Source organism: Lepisma saccharinum, chromosome 27, assembly GCF_977018435.1.
Source record: "Lepisma saccharinum chromosome 27, izLepSacc3.1, whole genome shotgun sequence".
Taxonomy (NCBI): Eukaryota; Metazoa; Arthropoda; class Insecta; order Zygentoma; family Lepismatidae; genus Lepisma; species Lepisma saccharinum.
In genome coordinates this window covers 55,447,204-55,462,171 of record NC_139255.1, presented here as the reverse complement: position 1 = coordinate 55,462,171, position 14,968 = coordinate 55,447,204, and the positions used below count along the sequence as shown (strand labels likewise).

General features: G+C 38.8%; 1 protein-coding gene across 1 annotated transcript in view; it reads left to right on the top strand.

Moving 5' to 3' along the window:
- The first annotated feature begins 10,115 nt into the window (after nucleotides 1–10,115).
- Nucleotides 10,116–14,968, top strand: part of LOC145980326 (PHAF1 protein CG7083) — a 63,084-nt gene continuing 58,231 nt past the window's right edge. Inside the window, exon 1 of the mRNA XM_083113358.1 lies at nucleotides 10,116–10,314. Coding sequence (XP_082969484.1) covers nucleotides 10,251–10,314 — 64 coding nt within the window. The 5' untranslated portion in view covers nucleotides 10,116–10,250. The remainder of the gene's footprint in view (nucleotides 10,315–14,968) is intronic.

Genomic DNA, 14,968 nt, shown 5'->3' with positions numbered 1-14,968 from the left:
GCTTGAGAATAAGAGCCACGCCCAGTGGCGACAATTGGGGGAGGACAGTCTCCCCCCACACACACACACTTTTTGCCATTTTTGTTCCAGCACTATGCTAAACCTTATCTACCAAGGGAAAGTCAACTGTCCTTGCCCCACCCCCCACCAGTTTTGGAACCCAATCGCCGCCACTGACCACACCAGGGTTGTTTTTTTTTTAAATATTTTTCATTTGTTTGTACCCCCACTCCCCCATACAAAATTCCTGGGATTCGCCTATGTCACTAATCTACACTTCCTATGCTTTTGCGTAGTTGCTGTTTCATATATAGATTCATTTTATAGTTTGAAAGAAGTAACTTGAATGTCTGCTGCGCATATGATCGGATCGATATGTTTACATGCTTTATCTTACTTCAAGGTTTTTGAACTTGGAATTATCGCGTTCAGCTGACACCTTTAATATCCCTTGTGCTGACGATTGTTCCGTCTCATAAACTGCCTACGAAGTTGGTGGCAGCTGTTCAGTTCTGATATGAAATGAGACGGAGCAGATAACAAGTTATAAACTCACACACTGACCTTAAACAAAGAAAAAACTTGCTTCCCTGCAACAACTCGTCTCAGAAGTATTATTGCCCTTGCACTTGTTTCAAGACAGTTAATTCTTAAGCACAGGTACCGTAATGTTCCAGATATGGTGGCGATCTTACTGTTCTGTTAACTTCAATCAATTTCCTTTAGCTTTCCTCTTCGATTTTGTTTCACACAAAATTTGGAAGCTAGACAAAGCTAGAGGTCTTGGGTTCGTAAGGTGCGTACAGTGGGATGCATAAATATTGCCAAGCAAATTGTTCATCACCATGTTCATACTCTTTGTTTTATCCAATGAAAGACTCAAGAATTGAAACGAAAGGACAAACAAGCTAACAGCCTCTACACCAACATACTTACAAATCAATTTTTTAAAAGATAAAATATTTTTAGATAATAAATTTTAAAGATAAAAACTAAAGATTTAAAAATATATATATCTTTTAAAGATACACACGGTGCAAGAGAAAGAAATTAAAATAGTCATGGACAATTTGTCAAGCAATACTTGTGCATCCAGGCCCGTACCCAAGGGGGAGGGGGCCTCCCCGATGGTGCAGTGGTAGCGTCGTCGCCTTGTAATCAAGGGGTCCTGGGTTCGATTCTCGGTGGAGGCACATAGTGGTTCGGATCCCACTTTAAACTGTAGGTCCAGTCCCGATTAGCCTTACTGTGCATAAAGTGGACTTAAACAACAAATCAATCCCAAGGGGGAGGTATGGGAGTTATGGTTCCCCATCGAGCTATGAAATATTTTAATGCGAACCTATAAAAACCTACGAAAATAACGTTGATGATTTTTCAAATTTTGCAAGAATTTCAATTTTTCTTGCACAAATGAAAGAGTTGTTTCAGGAGAGGGGTAGGCCCCAGAAGTCTGCAGTCCAAGGTATGTGGACCCTTTTCACCACCACTCAGCAGAAGGATAAGAGAACTTGGTCTTCTTTCTCCGACATTATGTTATTTCTACAACTGATGTCGATCATGCCAGCCAAGGAATGGCTTAGGATTAATGAATATATTCCAAATGGGAGAATCCACTTCACAGCAGAAGTGTTGCTAGATTCTCTTTTCAAGAATTTGTCTGAAGCACTTCGAACAGATACTGTTATTTTTCCAAAACACTCAAGAAATAAGTACAATATTATTTACAAGATTCGGTTAATCGGAATTTATTTTACTGCAACTTTTCTTCTTTACTGCTTGTAATTATTTTGATTCAAAATATTTTTTGAGCATACACAACGGTCTGACCGTACAGTGGGATCCATGAGTATTACCGTGCAAATTGTCCATGACTATTTTCATTAATTTTTCTCTTACATCCTGTGTGTTTTTAAGCGATGGATTTTTATGTATGCTGGTGCAGAAGTTGTCAACAGTTTGTTTTGAGTTTTCTCTTAATTCTTGAAGCTCTTATTGGGTCAAATAAAGTGCACGAACATGGTGATGGACAATTTGCACGGTAATACTCATGGATACAACGCCGATAACATCACAGTGTGCAGAGGACATCAAGGCGAACAAATTCGATGCTACGAGCCGTTGAAAATGACATTTTTTTTATCCTGCTATATATAGCATATATGCAACCCTATTTGATAGCTTCTTGGTTGCCACTGGCATTTATTTTTGGCCGAGTCTGCTGCCACGCACGTGTCAGCAGTAAGAATAAGCGTCAAATTTGCTGCTGCCACGTAATTCGTCTGCTAAGAGGATGTTACAAATCTTAAGAACAGATTAAGACGAGAGAAATGCAAGTTTATGATTAGTGGGAATGAATGTGCAGGTAATTTAGAACCTTTTTCTTTATAAAGCATTTAGCGATATTATTTTAATGCTAACAGAACCTAACCTAACTACGAGAGCATTTAGGTTTATCTTAGAAGAATGCTAAGGGACATAATCTTAAAACATTTTTTGTGAAAGTAATCGCTACAACTTCACAGTATGTGTTACAGACGTAATTGCATCCATAGCATGATGAAATCACGATAAGACAAAGACCGAGTCTGCTGCCACGCGCATCTTTTTTGAGGTTCCAGCAGAAAAAGAACGTGGCAGCAGACACTGCCTTTATTTTTACTATCGAATAAGATTCTAAAAGTGAAAATACGCCATGGAAACACATATCCTTTGCTAATTTGTATGACTTGTGTCTTAGAGGCACCATAAAGAGGGAGATAATAAAAGCACAAGTTATTTATACTGGTATTATTACCTCATATGGAGCCAATACTTTACTTTTACACTTAGGGAATTAACATATTTTCCACAACTTACATTTTCATATCATGGTAGAATTCTATAAATAATACTTATGCACTATTTGTATTAAATAATAATAAAACGCACACACACACACACACACATATTTATTAATGCAGAAATTTTCTTTAGAATTTTGTACAGTTTCTGCGTTTTCTTTATGGATGGTACCGATACGATGGCAGCCTCGGGTTGCAAATGTCTACATTGCTGTCGGTCTCGTCTTGATTCGTAAAATTCTGCCTCCTTCTCGTCTCATCTAGTATAAACACTAAGCAATATATAAAACGTTTGATTTGATTTGGTTTATGTTTCGCCTTTCTTCCACTTTGGCTAATCGCGAAGAAGAAGATGACTGATGACATGATGAAATTGATGAAGGGACATTCACAAAGAATACCCATGCCCAGGCCGGGATTCGAACCCGGCACCCCTGGCGTCGTAGCGCGCTGTGGAACATACGTATAAAACGTGCCACTGTACATATTTTCACACCGTATAGTCATCGAGGCAAACAACATTTCTTAACGCTATTTTATTGGCGTGTCGGTTACTCAAAAAAATATAGCCTAACTACGTATGCAACCACGCAGCATAGGTTCGCAATTACCACTAATGAATTGATTTTGTAATTAAAACAAAATCCTTGACTTGACTAAATAATCAGGCAGAAATCCACATGTTATGTCCAGGGACGGCGCTAGAGGGAGGCTAGGGGGGGCTGAAGTCTCACAAAACCGGTCTCAGCCCCCCTGTAACCCCCTAGATTTTTGTAGTATGGTAGATGCATTTAGACTGAAAAGTTCAAAAGAAGTTTTCATTTTTCAACATAAAACTTCCATTGGGGCAAGTTTAATGTTCAAATACATTTTCTAAATTGGTTAGATCGCAAGGTTACGTTATTACGATGTGTTGTAAAATCAAAGGGAGGGGGGCAGCTGCAGACATGCCTGGATTAGGGATGGCCAGATCCGGATCCTAGCGGATCCGAAATCCGGATCCGGTTGGTCCCGGATCCTAAAATTTTTCGGATCCGGATCCGGGGATCCGGAATTTTCAGATCCGGATCCGGATCCAGAACTTTTGGATCCGGATCCGGATCCGGTACTTTTGGATCCGGATCCGGAATTTTCGGATCCGGATCCGTTTTGCCATCCCACCTGCGCTTCTTTGGAAAGTAAGAATGTGCTTATAACATATTGTTACCTGCAAATATAGATATATATATAATATACATACGTACAATTATATACCTGGTGGGCTGAAAAGTTCGTAGGCTGACTCATAGATGGCGTTACTAGAATTAAATCCATGTGATTTTTACTTAGTACTAACCTTCAAAAGATACGTGTATAAATTTCACAGCTGCCGGATAATTAGTTCGTGAGATATAGCATTGTGAGTGAAGCAGCTTTTGTTATTGTGAAAAAATGGATAAAAAAGAATTTCGTGTGTTAATAAAGCATTGCTTTTTGGCGGAAAAAAATACTGTTGAAGCCAAGGCTTGGCTTGATAAACATTATTCGGACTCTGCACCAGGAAAATCAACCGTTGAGAAGTGGTTTGCTAAATTTAAACGAGGCGAAATGAGCATCGAAGACGATGCACGCAGTGGACGCCCCAAAGAGGCTGTTACCGCCGAAAACACTTAAAAAAAGTCCACAAAATAATTTTAAATGATCGTAAAGTGAAGTTGATCGAGATAGCTGAGACTTTAAAAATATCAAAGGAACGTGTTGGACATATTGTGCATGAATATTTGAACATGCGAAAGCTGTGTGCAAAATGGGTGCCGCGTGTGCTCACAATCGATCAAAAGCAACAACGTCAAGACAATGCACCGTGTCACAAATCAATGAAAACGATGGCAAAATTATATGAATTAGACTACGAATTGCTTCCCCATCCACCATATTCTCCAGATCTGGCACCCAGTGACTTTTTACTGTTTGCAGACCTTAAAAGAATGCTCGCTGGAAAGAAATTTAGCACTGATGAAGAGGTAATCGCCGAAACTGAGGCCTATTTTGAGGCTAAAGAGAAATCGTACTATAAAAATGGCATCGAAAAATTGTATGACCGCTATAATCGTTGTATCGCCCTCGAAGGCAACTATATTGAATAATAAAATCGAATTTTGTCAAAAAAATATTTTTTACTATGTTAGCCTACGAACTTTTCAGCCCAACTGTTATATAGTGTGTGTACGCGAGTGCGCGATTTGTAATTATTTAATACACTTACAAGGGAGGTCTAAGTCTCCCCCTCCGATTTCCATGAAACTTGGCAGGTATATATAGAGGCCCCCCCCCCTCAAATGTCAAGATGAGGAGAAATTGAAGTGGGTATCTGACCCCGAAACCACGTAAATATGGCATAGGAAGAAACAGGGGGCATAGGGCCTCTCTATACACCTGTCAAATTCCATGGAAATCGGAGGGGGACACAGGGGTCAGATGACCCACACGTCAATTTGTACTCATCTTGATATTTGAGGCGGGTTTTGCCCCCTAAAATAGTTTTTTAGCCGAAACAAAAAAAACACGTATTTCTTCCTTTGGGCCCCTCTATACACCTGCAAAGTTTAATGAAAATCGGAGGGGGACACAGGGGGCAGATCCCTACTTCAATTTATCCTCATCTTTTCATTTGAGGGGATTTTGCCCCTTAAAACAGTTTTCAGCTGAAACAAAAAAACACATTTCTTCCTTTGGGCCCAACTATACACCTGCCAAGTTTCATGGAAATCGGAAGGGAACACAGGGGTCAGATACCCACTTCAATTTGTCCTCATCTTGACCATTGAGTGGGTTTTGCCCTGTAAAACAGTTTTTTAGCTGAAACAAAAAAAACACGTATTTCTTCCATTGGGCCCCACTATACACCTGTCAAGTTTCATGGAAATCGGAGGGGGACACATAGGTCAAATGCACATTTAAATTTGTCCTCATATTGACATTTGAGGGGGGTTGCCCCCTAAAACAGTTTTTTAGCCGAAACCAAAAAAAACACGTATTTCTTCATTTGGGCCCGTTTATACACACACCTGCCAAGTATCATGGAAATCGGAGGGGGACACAGGGGTCAGATCCTCACATCAATTTGTCCTCATCTTGACATTTGAGGGGGTTTTGCCCCCTAAAACAGTTTTTTAGCTGAAACAAAAAAAAACGTATTTCTTCCATTGCGCCCCACTATAGACCTACCACGTTTCATGGAAATCGGAGGGACACAGGGGTCAGATCATCACTTCAATTTGTCCTAATCTTGACATTTGAGGAGGTTTCCCCCCCTAAAACAGTTTTTTAGCTGAAGCAAAAAAAAAACACGTATTTCTTTCTTTGGGCCCGTTTATACACACACACCTGCCAAGTATCATGGAAATCGGAGGGGGACACAGGGGTCAGATCCTCACTTCAATTTGTCCTCATCTTTACATTTGAGGGGGGTTTGCCCCCTAAAACCGTTTTTTAGTTGAAACAAAAAAACACGTATTTCTTCCTTTGGGCCCCACTATACGCCTGCCAAGTTTCATGGAAATCGGAGGGGGACACTTAGATAACCTCCCTTGTTAGTCTACACTTTGTAATTATTTAACACTGCATATATTATAATGTTTTAATTTAATTTGTAAAACTGTAACTGTAGAACAATTGTATAATTTTTGTATAACATTTCTATCTTGTTATATGTGTTAAAGGTTTCATCCTGGAATTGAATGTCTCACATTTATGTATGTTTTCATTTCCAATACATTCGAATGAATACATATTCGTTTCAATGGCATTTACAAAATCACCTCTGACATTTTATGTTAAACAAGTAAGATTATTTTTGTGCACGAGTGTGTTAGCCGATGCGTAGCAAAGTATTTTAGGAACAACACTTGAAAAAAATTATTGTAGGACTAACTAATGAAAAATTTCTTTGTAGTCTAAGATGAAGATCATAATACCTTTTAAGGTGTGGTAATATTATAATGGGATTGAGATACGAAACTCTCGGATCCGGATCCAAAAAATCCGGAATTTTCGGATCCGGATCCAGATCCGTAACTCTCGGAGCCGGATCCAGATCCGTAACTCTCGGATCCGGATCCAGATCCGGAACTTTCGGATCCGGATCCAGATCCGTAACTTTTGGATCCGGATCCAGATCCAAAACTTTCAGACCCGGATCCGGAACTTTCGGATCCGGATCCAGATCCGGAACTTTTGGATCCGGATCCAGATCCGTGTGGCCATCCCTAGCCTGGATAACAGTGGCCAATGATCATTTGATACTAAGTAATTGGCCAATCACGAGTCCTCAAACTTGCTACGAATTCTGCTGCCTGCCTGGTAGGTGGACGTATTCAGTGACTGTGATATTGTTCTTTGATTGTTGGCATATACAGTTAATTGTGTACAATTATTAGCCTTTATTAATCGTATCACTATATTTCGGAATATGTCTAACAGGTGTGACAAAGCAGGACGACAATGAAAATCTAAAGAACCGTCATACATCTTTTCTGTTTATTAGTTCCTCATTCGAATACCAACAATTGCATGAGTGTTAGCAATGTTCTCACATTGGTTTCCTTTCATCTATCCTTAACGCTGCAAATATTCGAGAGGGAGAAATACGATGTAAAGAATTAAAGAGTACACAAACTACCTCAATCTTAAATGATAAGAATTGGAAATATCAAAATAGGGCTCCCAGCCCGGATAAAACTGCTGCCTTGATATAAAGGGATACCGGGTTTGATCCCCGGTAATATTTCATTAAGTGATTCGAATTCCACTAATATCTATATCTCTCGTCCCGATTAGCCTCTGAGCATATAGTGCACCTTACTTCAAATTCCAGTCAACTAATCATTTCAACTCAGCTAACTTGTGCAATTTTATTACTCGCAGTCTTAGTCCTACATGTTAAATAATTATAATTTGTGAGGTTAGAAAATAATTTCTGTTGGATTCCGTGCAGGAGAATCAATCTTTGAAGCACATCTAAAACTTTTGATCCAATTCTCATCAGTATTTATGCATTATTCATTCTGAAATTAAATTATAATCTTCAGCAATTATTTTCACTGATCAAAATGCCCAGAGAAAGAGTTGCAATTATATATATTAGTTAATTTTATGTTAATGTATTTGCCTCCTAATGAAGGTGAATTTGTAGTGAAAATATGTTTGTTCCTTGGGAGTGACGCCTCCTAAGTGGACGGTATTTCTCGCATCCTCCTCATTTTTGTAGGTATAAGTTCTGAATTCCAGTCGTTGAACAAGAAAACGTAACACAATTTCATCATGTCGATAAGGATGGAAAATATTGGATTGATCTTGCCCACGAGAGGGACAGATGGAAGGCTTGTGTTGTGATGCTGCAGGCATAAACCTTCGGGTTTAAGAAGGCTAGAAAGTGATTTAGTTATGTAGTTAGTTGGTAGAGAAAACGCTATCACTAATACACTTTCTATTGAAGGGTGGTATTGTTTATTTGATGTACTTTGTTAAGTTAGTGCCGCTTTTTTGAAGCACGAAAAGCCACAATCTATCGCCGCTCCCTACTGTTGTGATTAAGTGTGCTAGTTTAGAGATATGGCACACTCAGAAAGAAACTCAAAATAAAGACCTTTCAGCAGCTACTTGCAATAGTTGAAACATTCAAATTTGGCTCTTACGAAGTTTATAAGCTTTGTGTTATTGAAATGTTCATACCCCCATTAACGGCTGCTTGCGGCAATGCAAGTGTTACGTCTGTAATCGAATTAGTAACAAGAGGTTTAGTGTTCTATCTATTTTGTCGTTTTGGAAAGAGATTGTAAAATCTTTGGATTTGAACAAGGTTGTAGCTGCTCATTAAAACAGACGTAAACTGTACTATCGTAGTTTCTTGCTGTGGTTCATTTTCTCATTTTAGCAAAAAAGTAGCTACTCAAACCTTTGCCGCAGTAGCTCAGTCGTAGGGCGTCTGATTAGCATGCGAGAGAACTGGATTCGATCCCGGCGGGGGAGATTCGGATTTTTTCCCCCCACCTGTTCAAGCGGCTCCGGCGCCCACCCAGCGTCGTATAAAGTGGATACTTGGAGGAAACTCTGGGGGGTAAAGGTGGCCAGGGACGTGGTGCTGATCACACCACCCCCACCTTCGGCCGTGATCAAGAAAGTGTGGGGCCCTAACCCCACACCCCTATACGACTTTTTTAGTAGCTTACATAGAAACAGTGTTACGAAATTCAGCGAGTAAATAATTGTAGTTTTAATGGTGTATCTTGTATTGTTCATATGAATATTAAGTCTGTGATATAATTCCACTCAATAATGGCTTAGGAAAAGAGAACAATATAATTATTGTATTTTATTTGATATAAAAGATTCGTGCCTGGAACAAAATGCAGTGATCTATCTTTGGATCTGACTGTAAAATGTGTCACTGGTAAAATTATACACAAGTAAAGTATTAAGCAAATACCTTTTAGCCGGTATAAGTTATCCCCCCAACAATTTGACTCCGAAATATTTAGCCCCGTACTTATTTCAGGCTGGCGCCGTCACTGGTTATGTCTGAAGAAGTTGCCATAGTAAGACAAATTAGGTTTAGGCAAATTTTTCAAAGAACATACCAAATTCTTGGACACCCAGTTTCGATTTTATTGAGTTTTCTCTCGGTCTCGAATGATCCTAAGGCTCGTTCTTGTCTCGGTCTCAATTTTTAAGAAGCTGTTTCGGTCTCGGTACTATTCCTAGGTATCTCTTTTATGTGTGCTGAAACAGGTAATCTTTTTCGATGACCTTCCAAGACTTCGCTATATGTTCACTTGGAACATATTCTCCAATTTGTACTGTGCGTGACTAGACTGGCCGTAATTTTCTTCATGGTCGAGGCTTGCCGCTGCTTACTCCCCCTTATAATCTCTATAGAGTTTTAATAAATGAGTTCACGAAAGTGGTAGTTTATTTGAACAGGAGTGTACAAATAGTTCAGTTCGAAGAAGACGCAACTATGAGAGCTTTCGCAAGTTTTCGTAGAATCTGATATTGTTGCAACTCTTCTACCTACCTAAGTTCGTTGTTGTTCACGTGCAGTTTCAAATATCCTCCTGCAATAAATCTATTTATTTCTTCTATGTCATTTACTGCGCACAATCTAGGAGCGTAGATACAAAATCATGCGTAAATGACTAAAATATATGCTTGTAAAGGTAAACAGTGATAGTGCGCTATGAATTTCTCATACAAACCAGCTGTTCTTACGTCATTCGTAAACTTGACAGCTGGGAAACAACAAGATGGCGTGAGAGTGTAGCAGACAAAGAGCTGCCTGTAAAGACAAACGGTAGTTTATATTTTAGTAGTATTTGTGGTTTACTGTAAGTCATATGAACTTCTGAAGATAAAGTCAGTGTAAGAGAGATGCTAGAACTTGAAGTTGTTCCAGAGAGATCCCTTGGATGTGAACAATGGGAATTTATCTTAGGTAAGATAATATTTGTTTTCTTCGCAGTACTGCATAATGAGACAAAGTAAATATAGACATTGTTTTTTATTTCATTTATGACGATTGGAAATATATGGTGGCTAATTTTGGTAGCATTTATACTTACCCAGAACTGGGGTAAAAATGTATTACTCCAACACTTCACCTGTATACTTGTTTGTCGCAGTGTGAATATACACCCTGAGTAGTCACAAACAATAACCTAACCTTTATGTTGTGTCAGACGAATAAAATGAGGTGACGGGAAGGTGATATTAACATATTCATTTGTGCACGAAGAACATGCTACGTTGACTGAGTTTTTAATTTAAAAAATCTGGTTTTATAGATCGAAGTTCAGTCGCAAAAAGTGATGGTCATCTATCTTTTTGTAGTTCGTCCCCTTTGAATTGACAAGAAACGCACCTAAGCGTAATTCGATAGTTCGGCATTGAATCGGCCAAAAAATGCTACTAAAGAACGTATCGTACGGGACCTGTTAAAAAAAATACATTCTTTCAGCTGTATATTAGGATACGGAGCGTTGCCCTTGAACACTTTTAGCGATTGTAACGTGAAGGAAAGAAGTGTGCTTGTGTGTCACGCCTTGTATAGCTTTTCCCTAAGGGACAAGAGAGAAACAAATTATAGCTCTCAAAAGTATTATTGATATACTTCGCCAATGTTTCATTCACTTTGGACTGGTGCAAATAAGTGAGATGTTTTTTTGTTTTGTTTTTTTAAAAAAGAGAATACATTCTACCAATACATGTTTATCGGGCTTCATTGAAGATGACGAGAGTGTTCCCCGATTTCTTTCAAATTTTGTATACTTTCTATATGAGGCCTCCTGAAGGTCCCACTGCAGAACATGGGCTGCTTTTTCCCTCTACATGATGAACTTATATCCCCTGATAGTACGTACATTCTGCGTCCATTTTCCGGTGTTATTTTTCCGATTACTATTATATTTTTGTGCAAAAAAAATATTTGGTAAAAATTTACTATCCTTCGAACACCTCTAATTTTTTCGTTTTGTCAATTTTTGACATTCGTACTTATGTATCTGCTTCGCGGAACATTCCTGAAGGTGTATCAACGTTGTTTTGATGAAATTTGAACTATGTTTCCTAACCTAACAAAACTAACCTAACCACGCGCCAATGGTTCGTGGGGCTAGCGCCAATGGTTCGCAATTATTTCCAATTTCTAGATCCTGATACTAACACAACACCAAATTTTAACTATGTTTCCTAACCTAACAGAACTAACCTATCCACGCGCCAATGGTTCGTGGGGCTAGCTATTCTCCGTCGGAGAATTAATTTTCAACGAACAACATGAATTTCAGCTATGAAACATTCCCACATCACACAAAACACCTTTCCGATGTTCGACAATGCTACAGGAACTTATTACGGTAAGTAGTTTCTTCTGTAAAAATAAATAAATGTGTCTGAAGGATAGTAAACAAGTACCCATTATTTCAGACGAGTAATGCCTACAAGGTTAGGTTAGGCCTGTTAGGAACATGAATCTGACATTACAATTTCACCGTCACGTCTGTAACTTGAAAATTTCACGTGACGTTAGGTTAAATTAAGTTAGGTTTGGCAAACATACTTGAAATAACACTAAGCTTACACTGTTTGGCAACACTGTAGACAGTGCAACTCAGTGTCTACATTCCACAAAACATGGCTTCCTCACTTTTTTCCAGAGAAATGTAGCCATTATGAAAAGCAGTATTTTACACTTTACTCACGTAATATCCAGTGACCGGGACTACATAACCTCTGATACTTCATCTGGAAAACTTATTTGGTTAGTACATTCTCTAGTAAATAAATCGGAGAACACTCCAGTCACCTTCATCTTTCCATCACCATTTTCATTCACTTGGTGCACTAAATAAAAATTCTAACATTTCAAATAGCTGCTGCACGAGCAGCATTCCATTTTGTTCAAGTACACACAAGCAAATTAGAATACAGATTTGGATTGTAGGACTACATATTCATGTTTTAGATTTTTTACACTTTAGATAAGACATAAGGTTTGAGTGGAAAATGTCATTCCCAATATTAGAACTACATGAATAAAAATTAGTGACTTATTAGCCTACCAGGACTGTGGTGATAGAATGTGAACATTTATTTTGGTACCAGTTCGATCTCGGGACAACACGTCTAACTCGTTTATTTCGTCAATTCTTACATTCGTACTTACCTATTCTGCATTGTGTTATTTTGCTTTTCTCACGAAAATAATTTCAATTTCTGACATTAACAGTAATTGTTGTTTTTCCTTTTTTCGCTTCCGTAACACACAATATGGCGGTCGCAGCTTGAGTCGCATCATGGATCATGTGGGTATGCAGTGTTTCCAACATTTGTAACTGAAAAATACCTGAGTAGCCCCAAAAACCATTTATGGATAGCCACAAAAACCATTTATGGATAGCCCCACGAACCATTTCCAGCAAGGTTAGGTTCGGTTAGTTTAGGCAAGCATAGTTAAAATTTTGTTCGTAAAACAATGCAATACAGCTTTAAAAAAAATCACCTTCACTTCTTGCAAAATAACGGCGTGGTTGGAAACACTGACAGGAGGTTACTTCATCTAACGTACGCAACATCGGGTGAAGCAAATGGAAGCAACAACTATTGTGCATCATAGACATATTTCCCTTCGAAAATACATGAATTCCCGGTGAAACAGATTGAATGATGAAAGAAAATTGCTCCACGAACTAAGAAAATGCAACAGAAACTCATTTCGATAAGTACTTTCTCCTGTAAATTTTAAGAAATCCGTTGTCCCGAGATCGAACTGTTACCCCCCCCCCCCTCAAGGTTATTTCACATCACATCTATTCAGGGCTTTCGTCTTCCTTTTGTGTGACATGAGAAAAAATAGCTAAAACCATATATGAACACTAACTGACCTAAAATGAAATATATAACACTACCCTGCCCTGTTCTGAAAAAATAAAAACACACCCTTTATCTCCAGTGTATAGAGATATTCAAGCTGGGAGTGTTGCCTGTCTTAGACACAGTGGCGTATGCTGGTTCTAACGAGTGGGTAATCTCTGACCCTTGATCCTCAAACTCCAAAATGGTTGAAAATACAGGGATATAAGTAGTACTAATACAAGCTCTCCGACGACTGTGTTTATCTATGCACCGGATACACATGTAATAGTTTGCAACTGTGAACAGGGCAGTATATTCGTTACTGATTCATCATTACATTGTTACTGTGGTTGTCCGTGTTTTAGCCATAATGTAACAACGTGAACCTCGGATACTTCCGTTTCAGCACAAAAGTACCACAAGGCACCTGGACATAAACCTGTAGATATTAACCTTGCAACGATATTTGCAAAAATTTGACATGTAGCTGGGCGTAAACAGCCACATGTAAGCTGAAAGTCCAATAAAATTTATTGTTGTTGAAATTTGACATGTAGGCTGAGACAAAATCCGATATTGACACTTCGTTTTGTTCACTTCTTCCTTCGCCTGAGATGACTGCTGATTCTCTGGCTGGTAGGCTATAATGTTCGGACTACTGGACGCGTTTCGCGCTTCGTTTTACAGCTAATAATGTGTAGTTTGTCATTTTTCATAAAATTTTTGTGTTCCTTGCAATCCTGCCGTTTGCTGTTTCGCTGCAGGAAATGACGTCCCAAATCCGATCAAATGGTGTGTTGGGTTGCCAATATCCAGGTGGCAAAACAGTCTTTTTTGAATGGCTGTAGCGTCAAATCGACACACCAATGAGTAAAATGTTACTGAGTAAAGTTGTTTGCTTTGATATGCTCTATACAAATCTGTGGTCCGTGGGCACCATTAAAATTACACCCTGTATATATTTAAAAAAGAAATACAGCTGGGTCATCTGCGATTACCTAGATGACCCAGAGTATACACCGCTGCTTAGCCAATAGCTTTGTTGATAGTTACATTCTACACATGAAGAGAGAACAGAACATGAATATACTAAGGCAACTAAATGTAACTGTCTTAAACTATTCGTCATTCAAATTACCACTTTTGCACTACTATAGCTGCCAATATGGCTGCTAGATTCGGGTCCAATGCTTGCTTAGGCCGAAGTGCTCGTTGTTTAATTCTGAACTAATCGTGGTAGAAACACAATTTTTACATTTTTCAGTTCCTACTGTACTTATGTCTCTTAACACACATATCTACCTGTTTCATGGAGAAATATTATCCTTCTGTGTACTCCTACAGGATTCTTTGTTTGCAAGCAGTCATTCGTTTGCTGTTGCAATGCACTAAACGAGTATGGGGTGCGAAGGGCTATTTTGTCACTAAATTATTTCATTGGTAGGTTAGCGGGGTCTGGTTTAGGGCTCTTGGGATTAAAATAACGCTCCTTAATGCTTAAACACCTGATCACGTCTTGAGCACAAAACCCTTTCGAGCCTCGCTTGAAAATCTGCAAAAACTCGTGTCCAAGTCGACTGGAAACCAAGAACACCTGTTCGTTCAAGTCATGTTTCAAATCATAATTTCTCTGGTAACTAATACTTAGCGGAAATTTTAACTGTGCTAATTAGTTTCTCCAGGCTGTGAACTTACTCCCACAATAGTTTCCAGTATTCTAAAGCACTTGCAAGAAA